The following is a 17238-nucleotide window of genomic DNA, read 5'->3' as shown; positions in this document are numbered from 1 at the left end:
AGTTGTCAGTAAAGCTACTGTCAACGGACGTGAAGTCTGAAGGATCGTGAAGAATATCTAGTAGATGAGGGGCGTTATGTAGTGCTGAAGGTAAGTGTTCTCGTTCTCTTGTTTTTGACAATCCACTCCAAGGTTCTCAGGATTAGAATAAGCGTCTCAGTGTGTCCGTCTCGGAACTAGTAATCCATGGTGCCCTGATCATCACCACTCAATTATGCAAAGAAAATATATGGGTTCACAAGAGCAAGAGAGGGGCGCTTTCTTCCTTCTTTTTAGCGTACAAAATTCGACTAGCGTGTTATACAATGGGTCATGCTATACGTAACCACACCCGACCTTGCCGAGTACTTCCCTTCCTTTGGAATAGTCTTTCTTCACTGCACCTCCTCGCCAGTCAGATACCTTAGACTGGCCTTCATAAGACCCAGCACCAAAGTAACCTCCTCCTTCGTCCTTGGCGCATAGATCAACACATACTCAGATGGCAATTGAATCAATTTCCCGCCCACCAAAGCCCTGGGAATCTCCACACCACTGAACCCGTGCCTCTGACCCCAACCAGCATCGAAAACTTTCTTACCTGCAGAAATCAGTACCAGTACCCAGAAAACAGAGACACCAGTCCATCCACCACAAATAATCCAAACACAGTCAAAGCCAGAGAAAGAAAGAAAGAAAGAAAAAGGAAGAACTCACAATCCGCAGGGGCCAAAACCATATGCAACGAATAATCCTTCAAGCGATGGACATGCACACACTCGCCATTCATTTTCCTCGTCGTCTCATTCCTATTAGTCAATTCCTCCGTCGCAAGGAATATCGCTCCCGCATGCAGCTCCAATCGCGAATCGGCGACTTTCACTAATTGCGGGTTTTGTTCTGCGAGGGCGTAGAATTGCGAGTCGAGGTACTACACACATACCCATACACACACACACATACTATTAGTCTAGTTTTCCACTTATCATCGGATATACCACAAAGATGAAGCAATATGAAGCAAAGGGATGGATGAAAACCTTCTTCACCTCCTCCCCCGCAAACTCCTCCACCTGGCGCTGCGGCACATAATGCGGTCCGACGGCGGGTCTCTTCTCCCTCTTCAAAGCGCTGAGCAGATCTACCGTGTCTTCGGAGAGGTATGATTGCGTCTCGCCGTTCGCGATCTTCTTCTCGTAGATGGTCGTGCTGGTCATGTTGCGTCCGAATGGGTACAGGAGGAATGTCACCCCGAACCAGCCCAGGAGGTTGTATGGGGCGCCGCCGGGGCCGTAGGATAGGTAGGTTTTGTAGTTTTTGTAGAGGAGGGGGAGGAGGAGGGTTGTGAGGGTGGTTAGTGTTATTGTTTGGCGGGATGGGGATTGGAGCCAGGATTGGGGGATGGGGAGGGGAGGGTGGATTTGAGGGTTGTGAGGAGGGAGGGCATTTTGATTGTTGTGTATTCTTGGTGTTGATGTTGGAATAGTGTAGTAGTAGTAGTAGTAGTAGTTGTTGTTGTTGTTGTATTTATTTTAAATACTAGTAGGATGTTGAAAGTAGGTGGATGTCACGATGATGATGATGGTGTAGTGAGGGTGAGGGTGAGGGGGAGGGAAATGGGAGGGAGGGAGGGATACAAGGGGTTCATATATTCATTCATTCCTCTGTTAGGTGAAATCATGTCACCGGCAGGTGATCTGATGCATCAATATTTGCCGTGCTTATTATTATTATTCTCCGCTATAGTCGCTAACTATCGGGTTCGCGGGCTTATATTCTACATGTCTTACATGGTAAGAGCTGCGAGCTTACTGTCAACTATCTTTATCTTCCTATGGATAGAAAGGATGCAAAGCTAATACTCTTCTGGTAAGCGTTGCGATACTCATTACTGGGTGACAGCAGTCACGGTCGGGGATTCCATCCGAGGGATTCCGATTCCGGGTTGCCTTCCTGACTCATAGCCATAGAACGGGACTATGGATCATTCGAGGCGGAAATTTTAGGTGTGATTTTGTTCGTTCATGTTCTGTCATTCATTGCATTGCATTATTCAGTAGAGTAGTGGGTATTCGCAAATCATCATCGGGCGTCAAGCATGTCCCGTCCGTCCGTCTTTCCTCCTGATACTCCAGCCTTGCCGTGGCTAACACATAGGTAATAAAACAAAAAACTATAGAGGGGGTGGAGAGGGGTGAGGTGAGGTTGTGTGCAGGAACTCCCAATTCGTCTCTGCACTGCTGTTCGCAAGCGCGGCCTATATGGCTTCGGGATGGGCCTGTAGAAGTCCCTCATTAAGGGACGGCCTCACACGGCTATGTTAGGTGCTCGACGTCGTCGCGTGCTGTAGAGGATCACCGGCTTGAATATTATTGCAAGCTGCGAGGGTGGCGAGGCCACCCTTGGGACTTTTCTGTGGAGATAGAAAGGTTCTAGCTTCAATCGTCTTTACTGATCGCGCTTAGAGCGTGGGCCAGCTTGAGAAGAACGACACTTTCAGTCGCGGCGTAGTAGTTCAAGCTATATTACCATTAGCGTTGTCGTCAACAGCATGGAAGGTATTCCCACCTGTCCATCAGAATCCGCAGATGCCGGTTGAAATGCTCCTCGCATCGACGTAGCGTTTCCTCTAGCTTGTCGATACGCGACGGGTCATATCCTCGCCCATCTGAGCCAGCGGCTTTGTTTCCCGCCAAGTCAGGGTCCGCTGAAGCAAGCGCACGCGCAAGAGAGGATGTGGCCCAGGAGGAGAACATGGTGCAGCAGGTCATGAGTCGATGGTGGATCTGGACGATAATTAGTAGGGATGCGATCATAGTAGGCTTGTTGACAAACCTTGAGCAGCTTAGCCTGCGTCAGCATGCATTCCTTGAGGCATGTATCCAGAAAGTCCACATGGTCCTGCATCAGCTCGTCCACAGTGCGATTGACTTGTTTAGTGCCGTTGACGGTCACCTCGGAGCCATCGGCATCAGTGCCATTTACCCGGTCCATGAGGTTTTGCCAGTTGGGCTCAACGACCTCCGCCGTGCAGAAGTAGAGAAGCTGCTGGACAAACACCAACATCTTGGACCGCAGGTTCCACGCTCGCCTTTTCCACATCTCGAGTCGTCGGTCAGAGGACTTGTGCCTCCAGGCAATGACCTTGCTCTGGTCTAGCCACGATGTGACAAGCATGGTTTCAATGTGGCGGAGTGACAGGATGTGTCGGAATATCAACTGGTACCGGAGAACCGTTTTGCGACTGATTACAAGGGATAGCGGAAAAGGAACGGAGTAATCCAGCTCCAACGCATCGAAGCCCAATATATCCTTGTCATCCTCTCCACTCTGGCTTGTAGGTGCCTGGTACTTCTCGATGGCCGCCTCCGGATTGTCTTGATCGATACCTGAAACGCTGACAACCTGCATCAGCCATTTTGTGAGCCCGACCTTGTTCATTCGGACCTTGACATCTTCCTTGAACGGGTCTTGAGCCGCGATACTCCCAGGCTGTCGCAATACCAAATCGAGAAGCGATTGGAGCTTGCTTTCGTTGACATTCTTGGCGGGCTTGCGTAGTTCAGATGCGCCGAGCTCGAGAAAGTAGGAGAAGAAGTCGGACCGATCTAGGAAGAAGTAGTGCTTGAGGGAACGGAAGCGGGTCGTAAGGGAATTCTTTGTGAGAAGGAGATTCAACAGCGATGCGTTTGCATACGTGTAGGCTGCGTTGACGTTCTCTAGGAAGCGAGGGTCGTCGAGGGTTTTCGGGACATCTTTCACTGCTTTGCTAACATCGACACCACCACATTCTCGCACGACATTCAGGTACTTTCCGGCCAGAAGGACTTTGTCCTTGACGCTTTCCAGTTGTGGTGGAACCTCGTTTTCGCGGATCGTATATCGCTTCTCCCAGTATTCGTCCGTGTAATCTTCCTCAAGCTTCTCCCGCTTGATCCACTTTTGCTCTTTGACAAGAAACTCGCCATGTGGGTCCTTGATACCTCCATGGTGTAGCCATTCATTAAGCATTGTCATGTACGGCCGACTAGCATCCCGAAGCAGCCTTTCCAAAAGAGCTTTCGTGGTCGGGTCACCCGAGAATGTCGTCAGCTGCTCAGTAAGGAGCCGCAACACATTGCCGCCTTTGCAGATCCTCTTGCTAGACATGGCTCCAGGCACAAGCTCTCCACCTTCCTTGAGTTGCTCCAGGATATTGTCCACATCGTCGAAGTCGTCGATTGATTCGTCGAGGTCCTGGTCTAGAAGCCCGTTTCGTCGGAGTAGCTCCTGACCCAGAGTATACAGCTGAGCCAAACATTGGCTCGTCGGCATTAGGTGTAAATGAAGAACATGTAACGTGAAGCTCGGATTGTTCAGTAATTCGTGCTCTAGCTGGGCGACGAGGACCAGGTACTCCTTGAGCAATTTCCGGATCGTCGCACATAGCGCATGGCTGACTGCCCCATATTCTGCGCGGCTCTGTACCTCCACAAATGATTCTAGCGCACTGTAATGAGTCGCTATCTTCAGGGTCGATTGTGTAAGTTCCTTTAGGGTCGGGTCAATTCCCGAGGGTAGCTGGAAAGCAGGTCCGGTCAACCTGTCCTTCTCCTGGGACGGGTCATATGACCTGTAATGGATGTATTGGCCTTCAAATCCCATAAAAACGTATAGCAAATCCTCCAGTATCGCCCTTTCCTGCGCATCGGCTGATAGCTCGCGAAGCGGTGTTGGTTGAAGCGACTGAGGCAGACTGGAAGCCAAAGGAGGAAACGATACTCGACTAGCTAACGGTGCTGTGGAATGGGGCATTAACGAAGCCTGAGGATTCCACGGGGCTGGAGCAAGATATAGTTAGCGCGCGAACATCCCTCTACCTGCCAGTAGTTCAAGGAAGTGAGACTGACTCTCCACCGGTTGCTTATCCTTCTTTCGGGAATTGGGACTGGCCCCCTCGGCTTGACTCGGTCCTCGTTTCGATCGGGACCTCTCCATGAATTCACCTCTATTGCCTGCATTGGACGACTCCTTAACTGGGTTTCTCGTTCGGACTTGGGACTTGTCTCGCGTATGCATCGCCATTCGCTCGGTACGCTTGTCGCTGACGATAGGTGGTTGGTCGCGGGACGATCTGGTTTTCTGGCTGGAGGTGCTCCCACGATGGTCCATATTCTCCGATTGCAAGGGGGAAGCAGCGCTGCGCAGACCGGGCTTCTCAGCGTCGGCGACGCGGTTGGACGCAACGCGGGGTCTCGGGGCGCTCATGTAGCTGGCGCGACGCTCATTGACGGACATGGTCCCGCAAGGTCGAGGAAGATAGGAGGGACAATCATGCAGCCTGTGCCACTAACACCATTGGATGGAGTAAACAGGGTGTAATTTCAAATCCTGGGGAGTAAACAGCAACCATTGGACCCGGACTACACGTCCCGAAGCCGTAGTTTTGGGTTCCATCCGGGCAAAGCAAACAGTCGGCCGTGGATGCCTGACTGTGGCCTGGGGCAGCCACCACCCTCTCCGCCAGGCACTCGCCGGACTTGCGTAGACAACCGCAACAGCTTCGCCCGAGCTTCCCCAAGAGCTGCTGCCAACTCTACCCTCCTCCCTCTATCTCCTACATCCCAATCTCGCGTTTCTCTCCCATTCTTCCCTACCCTTACCTCCATCTCACTAATTGTCATCACATCTCCCACATAATCCAACATGTTCATTGCCCGCTCAGAATACGGTAAGCTCCGTCAAACCTCCCCCTCTGATGCGGTCATCTAACTAACAGCTTTCCTTGACAGACCGTGGAATCAAGTACGACTCTGATGCCCCTTTAATGCATAGCGATGCGAAGCTATACAGTGTCTAACTATGCGATAACAGCACCTTCTCTCCGGAGGGGCGTTTGTTCCAGGTCGAATACTCTCTTGAAGCTATCAAGCTGGGCTCAACAGCGATCGGTGTACGTGCATCCGTTCCTGCCCGACTACATCTGAAGCCGCTCCGAACCATCAACTACACTCTTACCCTCAATAATTCTAACATAGCTCTAGGTCGCCACCTCCGAAGGTGTCATCCTGGGTGTCGAGAAGCGTGTCACCTCCAGCCTCCTCGAGGCCTCCTCCGTCGAGAAGATCGTTGAGATCGACCAACACATTGGCTGTGCCATGTCCGGTCTGCAGGCAGATGCCCGGTCCCTGGTCGAGCACGCCCGTGTCGAATGCCAGAACCATGCCTTCCACTACGCCGAGCCGTTGAGAGTCGAGAGCTGCACCCAGGCCATCTGTGACCTGGCCCTGCGATTCGGAGAGACGGGAGATGACGAGGAGAGCGTCATGAGTCGGCCTTTCGGTGTCGCCTTGCTGCTTGCTGGTATTGATGAGGATGGTCCGCAACTGTATGTTGGGTGTTTCCCTGCTTACTCACCGGCGGGGCAGTGAGACAGTTACTGGGAAAGTGTGTACTAATCGATTCTGCTTATTTTAGATACCACGCGGAGCCGTCCGGAACGTTCTACCGATATGATGCGAAGGCTATCGGGTCCGGAAGCGAGGGTGCGCAGGCGGAGCTGCAGAATGAATACCATCGTTCCTTGACACTGGGTGAGGCAGAGACTCTGGTTCTCAAGACGCTGAAGCAGGTCATGGAGGAGAAGCTGGACGCGAAGAATGTCCAGCTCGCTAGTGTGACTAAGGAGAAGGGCTTCCGTATTTACGATGATGAGGAGATGGGCCGGGCTGTTGCGCAGCTGGGCAGCAACCAATAAGGGAGGAGGGCCTCTAAGCATGAAGATATAATGGGCCAACGAGTATATCAGCAATAGTGCGTCCTGTCCGGACTGGTAATTGTCTTGGTATCCATAGAAAAGAACAACGACCTCGTCTAATGACTTTGAATGCTTAAATGCCCCGGCCTTCTTTTAATTGCAACCTAACTTTTTTCTAATGACCAAACAAGCAGCCGATGATATCATAGTATATACAGATAACTAGTAATTGTAACACCCAAGTTCCGATCACAGCTATCTACTACCGGATCTTGTAGACACAAGGCTTGAGAACAGCGGCCTCTTCCTCCGCAGTCATCCCTTTGTCAGCGAGAGCCGACCTGTCAATGAACCTCTTCTTTCCAGGACCAGCAGCTGTGCCTGTCGTCGACGCATATTTACCCTTGGTAGGAGCACCACCCGCCTTCACGAACTCCATCTTCACAAACATCTTGTTGGACTTGTCAACTGACTCGGGCTTCAGAACGAAGCCTCGCGTGCGGAACACCTCCACGAAAGCAGAGATATCCGTCTCGTCGTCATTGTCAGCCGGACGAGCGTCTTCAGCATAAATATCTGCGTCATCCACGTCTGATCCTTCATCATCACCAGCCTTCTTCTTAAGCTTCTTCTTCTCTGACTTGCTGAGCGGCTTCTTCGCTCCGATTTGTGCCTTCTTGCGGTGCACCTTACCAAAGCGACTCTTGACTTCACTGACCCAGCACTCGCCCTTGCCGTCACTGCGCAGGACCCGCCATGCTTCCTCCACGAAAGAGACCCAGTTGGTGCCCATGAGACTGAGACAGAAGACAGTCACATCGACAGAGCCGTCGGCCAATGGGAGGTTGGAGATGTCTGCCTTGGTGATCGGAGAGCCCTCGGGGGCGTGGAGATCGTAGCTGAGAAGCTTGAGGTTCAGCTTCTGGGCGGAGGGCAACAGAGCGCGGGCGAGCTGGGCATCACCGCAGCCAAGGTCAGCAATGGTGCACAGTCCATTGGGCCGACGAGGGAGCGCAAGAGCGGTATTCCGCTTGTTGTCGGGCTTTCCTTTCTTGGGAGGACCACGAACTGCCCCTCTACCGCGGAAGGCCTTGATGTAGCCATCGACAGGGTTGGAAGGCCAGGACTCCTTGACCTGGCGAGAGAAGCCGGCGTGGTACTCGTCGAACAGTTCCGGGTTCGCGCTAAAAAGCTCAAAGGCCTTGGCAGAGGGTGTCGTGTATAGCGTCTCGTTCAGATGGCGGAAACGGGATGAGATCAGCTTCTGTCGCATAGCTTGTTGGAGGGGAGTAAGAATGGCCTCTGTTTTCGGCGGAGCGACAGGTAGGGACTCGGCAGCTGGAGTCTCAGTTGAAGCTTCTTGCTGCTGATCCTTGTTCTTGTTCTTGTTCTTCCTCTGCTTCTTGTTGGCGGGCGTTCCTTCCTCCCTGGTAGTCTCGGACTTTTCTTTGAACTGCTCTTTCGTCGCCTGGCTTTGCTTTCCCTGACCATCTCCACCCTTCTTAGGCTTCTTATCAGCCTTCACGGCATTGTTGTTCGCATTCTGCTTCTGGCCCTTGGGGGTCGGTTTCTGGCCCTCGATATGCCGACGGTACATCTCATCGACATTTCCCTTGGTGACATGATCTTCGCGCTTGCGCTTCTTGTCCCTGTTGTTGATGGGGGTACTATTAGCCCCAGTTGAGCTCTTGGACGAAGATTGCTTCTGGGACGCTTCGGCCTGCTGCTGCTTGAGTGCAGAGGTCTCGAGGGACCAGCCTGGGACGGCGAACATAATTGTGTTCTCAATGAAGACCTTCGCTGCAAAACTCTTCCCAATGATGCGGCTCTCCCTGAAGGAAAATCTGGTGGCTCTAGACCGGAAATATCGGCGTGAACGGTGAGGAGAAATCCCAAAAATTTCTGGCAATAAAAGGCGGAGAATGGCAGCGGGCGGCTTTCTGCCGTATCGATCAGGGCGGTCAGAACAGTGGTTACAGTACACCATTCCCTTTTTGGAATGTATTGCGATCTGGGGTCGTGATAGTCAGGTGAATTCCAGCCTCCCAGTTCTGGCTACAAACCAACTCGAGGTAACGAAGTTGTTGCTGTAAACGATCTTCGTTTGGCGGCTGCCTTACACGGCGTTCGTTGCTCAGGGTATGATGGTACCGTCATGGCGACTCATAGATCATTCGATCATGGGGACCAAACATGGATCAATTTGAAGGCGAAGGCACCACCAGGCAGCTCCTTATGGTCATATACAACAGACATTATCAGCTTAATGACCTGCCCTCGATATCAACTGTTCAAAATGCATTGTGAAGATGTGCTGACTTCCATCCAGCGGGGCAGCCTTACTGCCTGAGGTGCCCAATCTATGGATTTCAGCCAATCACACAACGCATCGGCTGGGCGGCAGAACTTCCCCGTCGGATCTGCCCACGCATTATTCGCTGCTGCTCTTCTTTACACCCACAGGCTATGAGTCTCCACATCGGAATCCTTGACTCGGTACCTAGTCTAGGCGCCTTACTGACTATCGGTTGCTGTCTTGTGACTATGGAAACGAACTTGTGCTCAATTCCCTGCCGCCATGCAAGCAACCGACCATACCCGGAAATCACTACAAGACCCATCTGCCAGTGGGCCAAAGGCCGCGCCGGGTCCTGACACTTCGGCGGAAGTGCAGGGAGACTCCACGACGGCGGTTTCGGGCAGTGGATCTACTCAGAAAGTGCCTAAGAAACGCACCAAGTCTGGATGTCTAAGTGAGTCTCTTCGGTGAGCGTGTCTTAGCGACTCGAGCTTACCAGCCCTACTAGCTTGCCGGCAACGTCGCATAAAATGTGGCGAAGAGAAGCCCATTTGTAATAATTGTATCAAGTCAAAGCGCGATTGCAAGGGCTATGGCCCTCGTCTAGTCTTCAAGGATCCATTGGGCATTACTGGTACTTCCTCGCAACCGGCAGCCATCAGTTCACAGACCTTCAATGTGCCACCTCCCAGCGAGGATATCAATAATGCTGTGTCCCAGCAAAGGCAAGCCTGGTCTGGCCAACCGGTCCTCGCTCCAAGGCCCGTTGCAACCGCAACTTTGGAACAGTCTCCCCAGCCAGTCACAGCCGCAGCGCCTCATGAGTTTCAGCTGCAGTCACATACTCTGTCGCAGCAGGAATATCCAGTACTCCGTGAGCCGGCAGACACCTTGGCTTTCCTGGACCAACAACGATCAGCTGGCTTAGAGCCGCGGTACCCGACTGATACAGGCATAATATATCCACAAGCATCCTCTCGGGCACCCGGCGAAAGATTTGCACCCCCAAACTCATATCAGGTACTATCGAATGTTGAAGAAGAACGTGAGGACGATTATTACGATCTTGATACAGACGAAGAGAGCCATGAGCAGACCTTAGCACAAGATTACAATCAGCTCAGCCTTATCATGGCATCCGCTAATCGCGACCAGCAGCAGCTTCGAACTTTCACCACATACTTGAACGAGCCTAACATACTTACCTCTTATTCCCCAACTTATGGCTCCTCACCACTCAACAATCCGAAAACGGCACGCATTTTCTTGCATTTCATCCATTCGACCGGGCCCACTCTATCTGTTTTCGAGCGGCATCCAATTGATCCTTCCACCATGTTGGGGTCCCCGGTCCCAATGGCACAACAGGGACTCTGGACCTATACGCTTCCCCTCAAAGCCTTGGAGAATCAGCCATTACTGCAGGCCATCCTAGCTTTGAGCAGCCTACATATTTCTTACCTGCAACAGGCCCCGCCAACAGTTTCCCTGAAGCACTACCATTATGCTCTTAGAAGAGTCGGTGTCGCAGTTGGCCTACCCATGCGGCGCAAGCAGATCAGTACTCTTGCTGCTACACTTTTGCTAGGATACTACGAAGTAATGGGGGCCGATCACTCCAAGTGGAATAGTCATGTCGCCGGGTCGGCTCAGCTGGTGCGCGAAATTGACTTCGCTGGCATGACCCGTAGCCTGCGTGCTCAGCGGCGCAGGGTGTGGCTTGAGCGACATCACAGGGGATCCTCCGTTATATCCATAGTGGAACCCTCATATTCAGTCAGTTATGGTTCAGAAGATGACCCTTTTGCAGAAAAGGAACATGACATCGACGAAGATTTGATAGGCAGCCTTATTGGCCGGGCTGTCAGTTACGACGAGTTCGGACAGGTCGATGATGGTCAAGCCAGCTCTCGCCCCGAGAGACATTTTACTAGGAAAGACATTGAAAACTTTCGTATCCAGTGCGACCTCTACTGGTGGTATTTACAGCAGGATGTCATGCAGAGCATTATCAGTGGCGGTCCGTTATTGTCAGTAACATCCCCAATCTTTCATCGATGTACCATCAGACTGACAGTAGCAGCATTGCGTACTCTCAATGGGGACAGTGTCCCCCGCGCGCCGGAATGGGTCGACTGGATGCTATATACGGCTCAGCGGATCATCTGTGGCTCTTGTTAGGACGACTGGCAGATTTTGGTGTTCGGGACAGAAAGCGGAAGCTGAGAGCAACAGAGGCTACGGGATCACAGTGGCGACCTGATTCCAGACTCGCTAGGTTCATGGCTCGTTTCACAGGGAGGGCGCCGGAACAGCAAGCAAGACAGTCGGCCGGTGGCCCTGTGCAGCCTCCTTCCGGTGCGCCAGCGGCTGGTCCGCCGTTCCATGGTATGGCTCCGCCCCGCGGACCAAGACATCCTCCACCAGCCTTTGTCGAATTTCCTCACCATGGCCATTACGATGATGAAAGCGCCGGGAACAGTTCATACGAAGAGGCTGAGATTGAGTGGGAGAGTATTTTGATGGCACTCGACACATTTGAAAGCGCTCTCGGTCCGTATTTCATGCCTCTGCCTCCTGACAGTGTGACCCCGATATCGTCTCCTTTCGGGCTTGCTCTGCAGTACCGGACACATACTATAGCTGTTCTGTGGGGCTATTACCTCACCGGACGAATTCTCTTACATCGGTTACATCCATCCATGCCTCCCGCCATGATGGTATCTGCAAAGGTAGCGGCGCCGACTACGGCAGGATACTCACAGGCCATTGGAAGGATCGCGGCTGGGATCTACAACTCACAAGTATCTCATTTAGACGCCGGGAGTCTGAGCCCGACACTCGGATCTTGTCTTATCAAGATGACCGTGCCGATCTTCTTCGCAGCAATCCAATACACCGACCCCGCACAACGAGATTGGGTCATAACAAGGCTGCGCAGCCTCTCCAAAAAGAGTGGTTGGAAGACGTCCGAATCTATAGCCAACAGTTGTGAGAATGCGTGGAGAGTCGCTGCGAAACAAGGCCGTGGACCTCCGTATGAGCGGAAAGACACGACCGAGTACGAACGGGCATCAACGTGGACACCACCCGTTCAAGAGACACTCTTGGGTAACCCCGGCGAAAGACGTTTTGTTACCATCGCCAGACGCCCAGCAGAAGCCGGCTGGGCGATGGGACTTCTAAGCCTGGAAGATGACGTACTGAACCTCTCAATCGAGGATCGGGTATGAGTACTTCGTAGTAGTTGCTGGCTGGCAAGGTTTCATTCAAGAATAGGCCAATAGATTGCAGGCCTGAATTACAAGTCAGTAGAAACGTTGTCAGTCAACGTCAAGCCTTACGATCTATCAATTTTCTATTGACAAGGGCCCCTGAAGCAACCATGGCAACACCATATTTATTCCCTTGTCATCAAGGTGTCACAGACGACAGCATGACATCTGGATTGTGCTGTCTCCACCCCGTTCGAGACCTGCAACAGAGCTGCCGCTGTCAAAGTCACAGTCACTGATGGTTCGTCGCACGAAGCCCTCCAACGCAGCCTGAGTACAAAGTATATGTGATGTATCCACCTTGAAAAACAATACAAAAAGAAGAAAAAGGAATGTCGCCACCATCCTGCATGGGCTCGACCGGGCTCTGAATTACATACAGGACCGGTCGAACGCATTGCGCCACTGATCCGCACCGCCCCTGCAGAGAAGGATGATCTCGTCCCCTTCCCCCCTTTGTATCTGCACGCTGACAGGCCCTTTTCCATGGTGCTCTGGTTCGGTAAAGTCCGTTTTGGAACCACCTGGCGGGATCTGATTCCTCGCATGGCCCTGCACGTGCATATGCATGCAACTAGTCAACTGTCGGGTCAGATGTGATCTCTCTATTTTTTACCTTCCGTATCTCCTCTTGTTCGAGACCGAGTCTAGAAAAGCAAAAAGAAGTTGTTGCTCCAGAAACTTACATGTAGTAAGGCTGAAATTGGATATTGAATGTATGTTATTTTGTTTCAGGTTTCAGGTTTCTGGTTGATGTTGCTTTGTTTTGGTTACTGTGGTGGTGGTGTCATAGGTTGATATGCAGGGTATTTAGTGTGACGGTCTTATGCATGATAATAATAAATACTACGTACTACTGTGCACAACCATCATGATATAATCCCTGTTTAGTCTTGTTGCCAGATATGATCTGTCCTTGTCTTAGAACTATTGCATACTTATTAATGAACTTCATGCTAGGATCAGGCGCTAAATATAGTGTTTTTTTTTCCGGGCATGCTTTCATATGTACAAATTGCGATGCATATCTTGAAACTGACCCAAAAGTTCAAATATTAGTACTAAGTAGTGGTAGCAGTAGCAGTACTGGCGGTGCTGGTGCTCGAAGGTCCCTTGTTAACGAAACCAGAAATACGAGAAGCAGGCGTAGTGGCTACAGAATACAGTTATATCATAGTCATCCTTACCACTGATAGTACTGTGTTACGGCTTGAATGGTTTCCATATTTCGAACTGTACTACTCTACTTAGTATCAGAGTTGACAGTGGGTCAATCGGAATATATATCTGACCTAAGTTAATGAATTGTCATGTGATCGAGGTTCGTGAGTTAAGACGGACGATGGTCAATAGTATAATGCGATATCATACAAAGTAACATTTACTCCTAACTACTACTGCTAAAATAGTATATAATGTCTTCCGATACTACTGAATCAAGAGCAAATATTAGTACTAGTAGTTAGAGGTGATGCATCTCTCTTGTCGTAACGAGCATACTACTGAGCATGAAAAGAGGGATGGAGAGAGATGAGTCCCGGTCTTGTTGTCTCTGTCTCGAGGTAGTGATAGTATTAGGCTGGACAGTCGTTATTGGCTGGTGCTATTATGAAGGTCCAATTTATTCTTATGATGTAGACAGCATATCCGGGCTATCAAGTATATATATATATATCGTACTAGTACTATTCTTACTCGCTCAGTAGGCTCCTGCTGAATATAGTACCGACCAGGTCTGGATATAGGAAAGAAATTGGAAAAGAAGTAAGCATTGAAAGTTCGTGACTGTTCGAGAACGCTTGGGGATTAGCGTTGTATAATGTAAGCCGTAGCATGCGAGCCTAGAGGAAAGGCAGAACTGTTTCTTTTCTAGCAGGACTTTGAGTGAGTGCAAGATAACACGTCAGTCGAATTGCCAAATTATAGTGTGAGTGGTAGTGATAGCCAAATTTGGCTTTGATCTGGCACTGATGAGGAAAAAGGCCAAGCCCTCCTTTCCAACTCGTCATCGGCGCGAGAAATGTCGTAAAGAGTATTGTCTGATCGCTAGAGACTGTTGATGGCCATGACAGACCGAGACAAGAATGCTTGAATAGCTTGACAACGATGCTTGACAGCTAATGCAATTGACCGCTTCAAGCAAGACGCAAAGACCGGGTGTGTCCGAGAGCAGCCAGGCTCGGCTCGAGACATGAAATCCTTGTTCCACCTTAAAATCAAGATTTAGTTCAATATCAGTATCACAGGTTGGGCTCAGAGGCCCTGGAGGAGCCCGATTGACCCAAGTTATCCCGTATTTGGAATCCCGAGAGCATCACATAGGTAACTCGGCCGAATGTGTGGGCAAGAGCATACGTACCTTTCTGAGTCATGGCAAAGATTAAGCCACCAGGAAGGGTAATAGTGACTACTCCACTTCACGCTTTCACTCTGACAACGCGGTATCAGGGAATGATGAGGTTGCACTCCGAAGTCTTCCGGGGGTGGCCTCGAATTACTCTGGCTGTGATGATAGGGGACAGCTGGAACAGCTGCCCACGCTCACCGCTCTTATGTAGATTGTTTGCGACAATGCAACACTTGGATGTGAACTCGTATGGGCACATACTGTTGAAATCAGCTTTCAATCAATTGAGACATCCCTCCATCTGTCAGCCCCACGGACGGTGGATATCATGCATAAGGCATCAATAGGATAAGACCATGCAAGAACGGCATGCACTCACCCGGTAAATCTTAGGAAATTTGTTTCGAGCGGAAAGTAGCTATACGAACGGACATCAACCATGGGAGGGACATGGCTTCCGACCAATGACAATTATAGAAGTTGGACTACAGGGGGGACACAAAGGACAGCCGGTCGAGTCCTTACAATGTAGACCATAAGCTCCTAGGAGAAAGGCAATTATGACCTGGAGACTATGCATTGTCCAAGGTTTTGTTGATAGTATCAATGGAAATAGTAGTATGTCGAGCGTGTCCATCATTGGGCCGATCAAATCAAAATCGAAGGCACTGCAGACTGTGGGGTCAGGGCATATCCCTGAGCTCAGTCTAGACTCGAAGCGATCTTCCTAGGATGGAGAAGCACAGAGAGAAATGAGAGAGCAGTGAGTGGTGAGTACCCGACGATAACAGCCATTGAGGAGGCGTGCAGGTGACTTGCCTGGATGGAGGCTTGGCGCAGGCGACAGTTGGCAGCACCAGACTAGATTTGTTTTCTTGGAGATGGCTTCGGCCTCGTTCTCGTTGGCTCCGCATTAGTGCAGATTAGGCGGGCCTAAGCCCTTGCTAGGCTTGCCATTATGGCGCGCCCCCCATGGCTTTATTTTTGACGTCGAGTCTGCAGCCAGCAAGAACATCAATCACTAATGGCTGCTCTCCGTTTCGGGAATCGAATGCATCCATTTATCCTCCTTGTGTTGAAACAACCAATGATCCCTATTTTCCTTAGAGATCTCCGAGAACATTAGTCTCGAACATGGTCTTCTTCCCCTCACATTGCCCCGCTGTGTTCCGTTTGGGTGTCCATTCATACCAGATCATCTCAGGTACTCATCAGCTTCTCACGAGTCACTTACCTTGGGTCGAGATCGTTCGATACCCGCAGTGGATCAGTAAAAACGGACAAAATGGCTTCGCCAGCAGTAAGAAAGCCATGTACAAGTGGAGAGTTAACTTAATTGAGTTTCCAATAGTGTTGTTGGCGGGCGATCAGGTCAATGTACAGTTGGTCAGTTGCAATCCGCTCCGGATATCTGAGTGAGCATCAGGCCACTCAGAGACTTGTTATTTGACCCCTCTATCGTGATGAAGGCTATTATCGCTAAATGCAGTAGGTAGTCCACACTGGACGGAGGCTCCAGTGAACCAATCGACTATCGCGCCCCATCGCCAGTGAGACCCAATATGGGTCTCAACTGGTGGGAGTGGTATCTGAAAGCCAGAGGGACGTAAGTGGTGTCGGGGCAAGCTGGAATTCTCCGAAGTGTTCGGTCCATCACACTAGTATGACATCGCAAGGCTACCAACTATACGTGGAGGCAAATGTCATTGGGTCGAATAACCGCTCCCCTGAAGCGGTTCTAGCCTACCAGCAGCATGCGCTTAGGGTGAAACTCCCCCTGTTGAAACTATCTGGGCACCAGATCGAGCCGGGGGGTCGTGCAGGGTGGCTAGTGGCCCAGCAGCTAAAGAGGCAGACGCTCCATCCGGGTAGGATTTGCTCCCTCCCGCAGCGGCGTGATGCATGACGCACCCACTGCTAGAGGACAGCTGGACCGGCAGACCTGCACTGCCTACGCCCCGGAGAGAAGTGGTGCAGACCAGAATCGGGGCTGAGGAAGAGGGCGAGAAAGCGAGAGAGCCAGCCGGAGGAAGCAACGAAAGAAGGCGAGAGACCGTGGCGAATGGCTAAGAATAATCGGGACCAGACGCATACACGTGGGCCCGCCTGATCTGCGTAAGTTACAAGGGACTTTGGCTGTGTTTGGGTGGTTTGGCGGTTTTTTTGCGGTATCTCCGCTAACGTCACATTTGCCGGGGTTTTGTTTCGCATGTTTATAGATGATGTTTTTTTTTAATTTATTGTAGTTACTAGATACGGTATTTATCAATAGAGAGAAGATTCGTCTGCATCGCGAGCCAGACATTTTTGTACAAAAGCCAGTCCCTCCCCCACCCCAGAGAGATACTGGAACACACACTACACTACACTACACCACACAAAGAAGATCTACATCGCTTGGAGTTGACTATTTCACTCTTACACACGGTTCAGCAGCAGCCCCGACGTCATCGCTCTTGTCGCAAAACCATCTCTCATCAACGGTTCTGCTTTCTTTGCGCTGCCCCGCCATATTTTAATCAACGGCCCGCCCCAGTCAGCCGCTGCCGTCACCCACGGTTCGCTTGCAGTCAGTTCCTCTCCCTCTAGTATTCCCTATCAG

The 17238-nt window shown here is 51.0% G+C and overlaps 5 protein-coding genes across 5 annotated transcripts; 2 read left to right on the top strand and 3 right to left on the bottom strand.

Annotated features, from left to right (window-relative positions):
* Positions 1-166: 166 nt before the first annotated feature.
* On the bottom strand, positions 167-1661 carry BO83DRAFT_45681 (uncharacterized protein). Its single transcript, XM_025537080.1, has 4 exons — positions 1630-1661; positions 1020-1323; positions 697-910; positions 167-580 (listed from the first exon to the last, which is right to left on the bottom strand). The coding sequence occupies exons 2-4, from the start codon at positions 1194-1196 to the stop codon at positions 375-377; spliced, it is 597 nt and encodes a 198-aa protein (XP_025387575.1). The 5' UTR covers positions 1197-1323; positions 1630-1661; the 3' UTR covers positions 167-374.
* A 351-nt stretch (positions 1662-2012) lies between these two features.
* BO83DRAFT_408684 (gamma-tubulin-complex subunit SPC97) lies at positions 2013-5347 on the bottom strand. Its single transcript, XM_025534067.1, has 4 exons — positions 4869-5347; positions 2815-4799; positions 2548-2765; positions 2013-2499 (listed from the first exon to the last, which is right to left on the bottom strand). Exons 1-4 carry the CDS (start codon positions 5254-5256, stop codon positions 2418-2420), a joined length of 2673 nt encoding a protein of 890 aa, XP_025387574.1. The 5' UTR covers positions 5257-5347; the 3' UTR covers positions 2013-2417.
* Positions 5348-5524: 177 nt separating this feature from the next.
* Positions 5525-6876, top strand: pup2 (proteasome core particle subunit alpha 5). Its single transcript, XM_025531391.1, has 5 exons — positions 5525-5689; positions 5751-5763; positions 5833-5911; positions 6003-6346; positions 6436-6876. Exons 1-5 carry the CDS (start codon positions 5665-5667, stop codon positions 6713-6715), a joined length of 741 nt encoding a protein of 246 aa, XP_025387573.1. The 5' UTR covers positions 5525-5664; the 3' UTR covers positions 6716-6876.
* Positions 6877-6911: 35 nt separating this feature from the next.
* On the bottom strand, positions 6912-8583 carry BO83DRAFT_378975 (25S rRNA (adenine645-N1)-methyltransferase). The gene has a single exon (XM_025531390.1). It carries the CDS (start codon positions 8487-8489, stop codon positions 6978-6980), a length of 1512 nt encoding a protein of 503 aa, XP_025387572.1. The 5' UTR covers positions 8490-8583; the 3' UTR covers positions 6912-6977.
* A 415-nt stretch (positions 8584-8998) lies between these two features.
* Positions 8999-12331, top strand: BO83DRAFT_45599 (putative C6 finger domain protein). The gene is made up of 3 exons (XM_025537051.1): positions 8999-9468; positions 9523-11044; positions 11098-12331. The coding sequence occupies exons 1-3, from the start codon at positions 9294-9296 to the stop codon at positions 12245-12247; spliced, it is 2847 nt and encodes a 948-aa protein (XP_025387571.1). The 5' UTR covers positions 8999-9293; the 3' UTR covers positions 12248-12331.
* Positions 12332-17238: the final 4907 nt, after the last annotated feature.

Source organism: Aspergillus eucalypticola (assembly GCF_003184535.1).
Source record: "Aspergillus eucalypticola CBS 122712 chromosome Unknown BO83scaffold_14, whole genome shotgun sequence".
NCBI classification, from domain to species: Eukaryota; Fungi; Ascomycota; class Eurotiomycetes; order Eurotiales; family Aspergillaceae; genus Aspergillus; species Aspergillus eucalypticola.
This window is presented reverse-complemented; position numbering and strand designations above follow the sequence as displayed.

What these genes read in the sequence shown, in the direction of transcription:
- BO83DRAFT_45681 (XM_025537080.1), bottom strand. Translation starts at nt 1,196, where the DNA reads ATGACCAGCACGACCATCTACGAGAAGAAGATCGCGAACGGCGAGACG. An exon ending in CGGGGGAGGAGGTGAAGAAG is followed by an intron (nt 911 to 1,019) that starts GTTTTCATCCAT and finishes GTATGTGTGTAG; the next exon opens with TACCTCGACTCGCAATTCTA. An exon ending in GGTTTTGGCCCCTGCGGATT is followed by an intron (nt 581 to 696) that starts GTGAGTTCTTCC and finishes TGATTTCTGCAG; the next exon opens with GTAAGAAAGTTTTCGATGCT.
- BO83DRAFT_408684 (XM_025534067.1), bottom strand. Translation starts at nt 5,256, where the DNA reads ATGTCCGTCAATGAGCGTCGCGCCAGCTACATGAGCGCCCCGAGACCC. An exon ending in GGATAAGCAACCGGTGGAGA is followed by an intron (nt 4,800 to 4,868) that starts GTCAGTCTCACT and finishes ATCTTGCTCCAG; the next exon opens with CCCCGTGGAATCCTCAGGCT. An exon ending in CTGCGGATTCTGATGGACAG is followed by an intron (nt 2,500 to 2,547) that starts GTGGGAATACCT and finishes ATGGTAATATAG; the next exon opens with CTTGAACTACTACGCCGCGA.
- pup2 (XM_025531391.1), top strand. Translation starts at nt 5,665, where the DNA reads ATGTTCATTGCCCGCTCAGAATACG. An exon ending in TGGGCTCAACAGCGATCGGT is followed by an intron (nt 5,912 to 6,002) that starts GTACGTGCATCC and finishes ACATAGCTCTAG; the next exon opens with GTCGCCACCTCCGAAGGTGT. An exon ending in GATGAGGATGGTCCGCAACT is followed by an intron (nt 6,347 to 6,435) that starts GTATGTTGGGTG and finishes TGCTTATTTTAG; the next exon opens with ATACCACGCGGAGCCGTCCG.
- BO83DRAFT_378975 (XM_025531390.1), bottom strand. Translation starts at nt 8,489, where the DNA reads ATGTTCGCCGTCCCAGGCTGGTCCCTCGAGACCTCTGCACTCAAGCAG.
- BO83DRAFT_45599 (XM_025537051.1), top strand. Translation starts at nt 9,294, where the DNA reads ATGCAAGCAACCGACCATACCCGGAAATCACTACAAGACCCATCTGCC. An exon ending in CACCAAGTCTGGATGTCTAA is followed by an intron (nt 9,469 to 9,522) that starts GTGAGTCTCTTC and finishes CAGCCCTACTAG; the next exon opens with CTTGCCGGCAACGTCGCATA. An exon ending in ATCAGTGGCGGTCCGTTATT is followed by an intron (nt 11,045 to 11,097) that starts GTCAGTAACATC and finishes TGACAGTAGCAG; the next exon opens with CATTGCGTACTCTCAATGGG.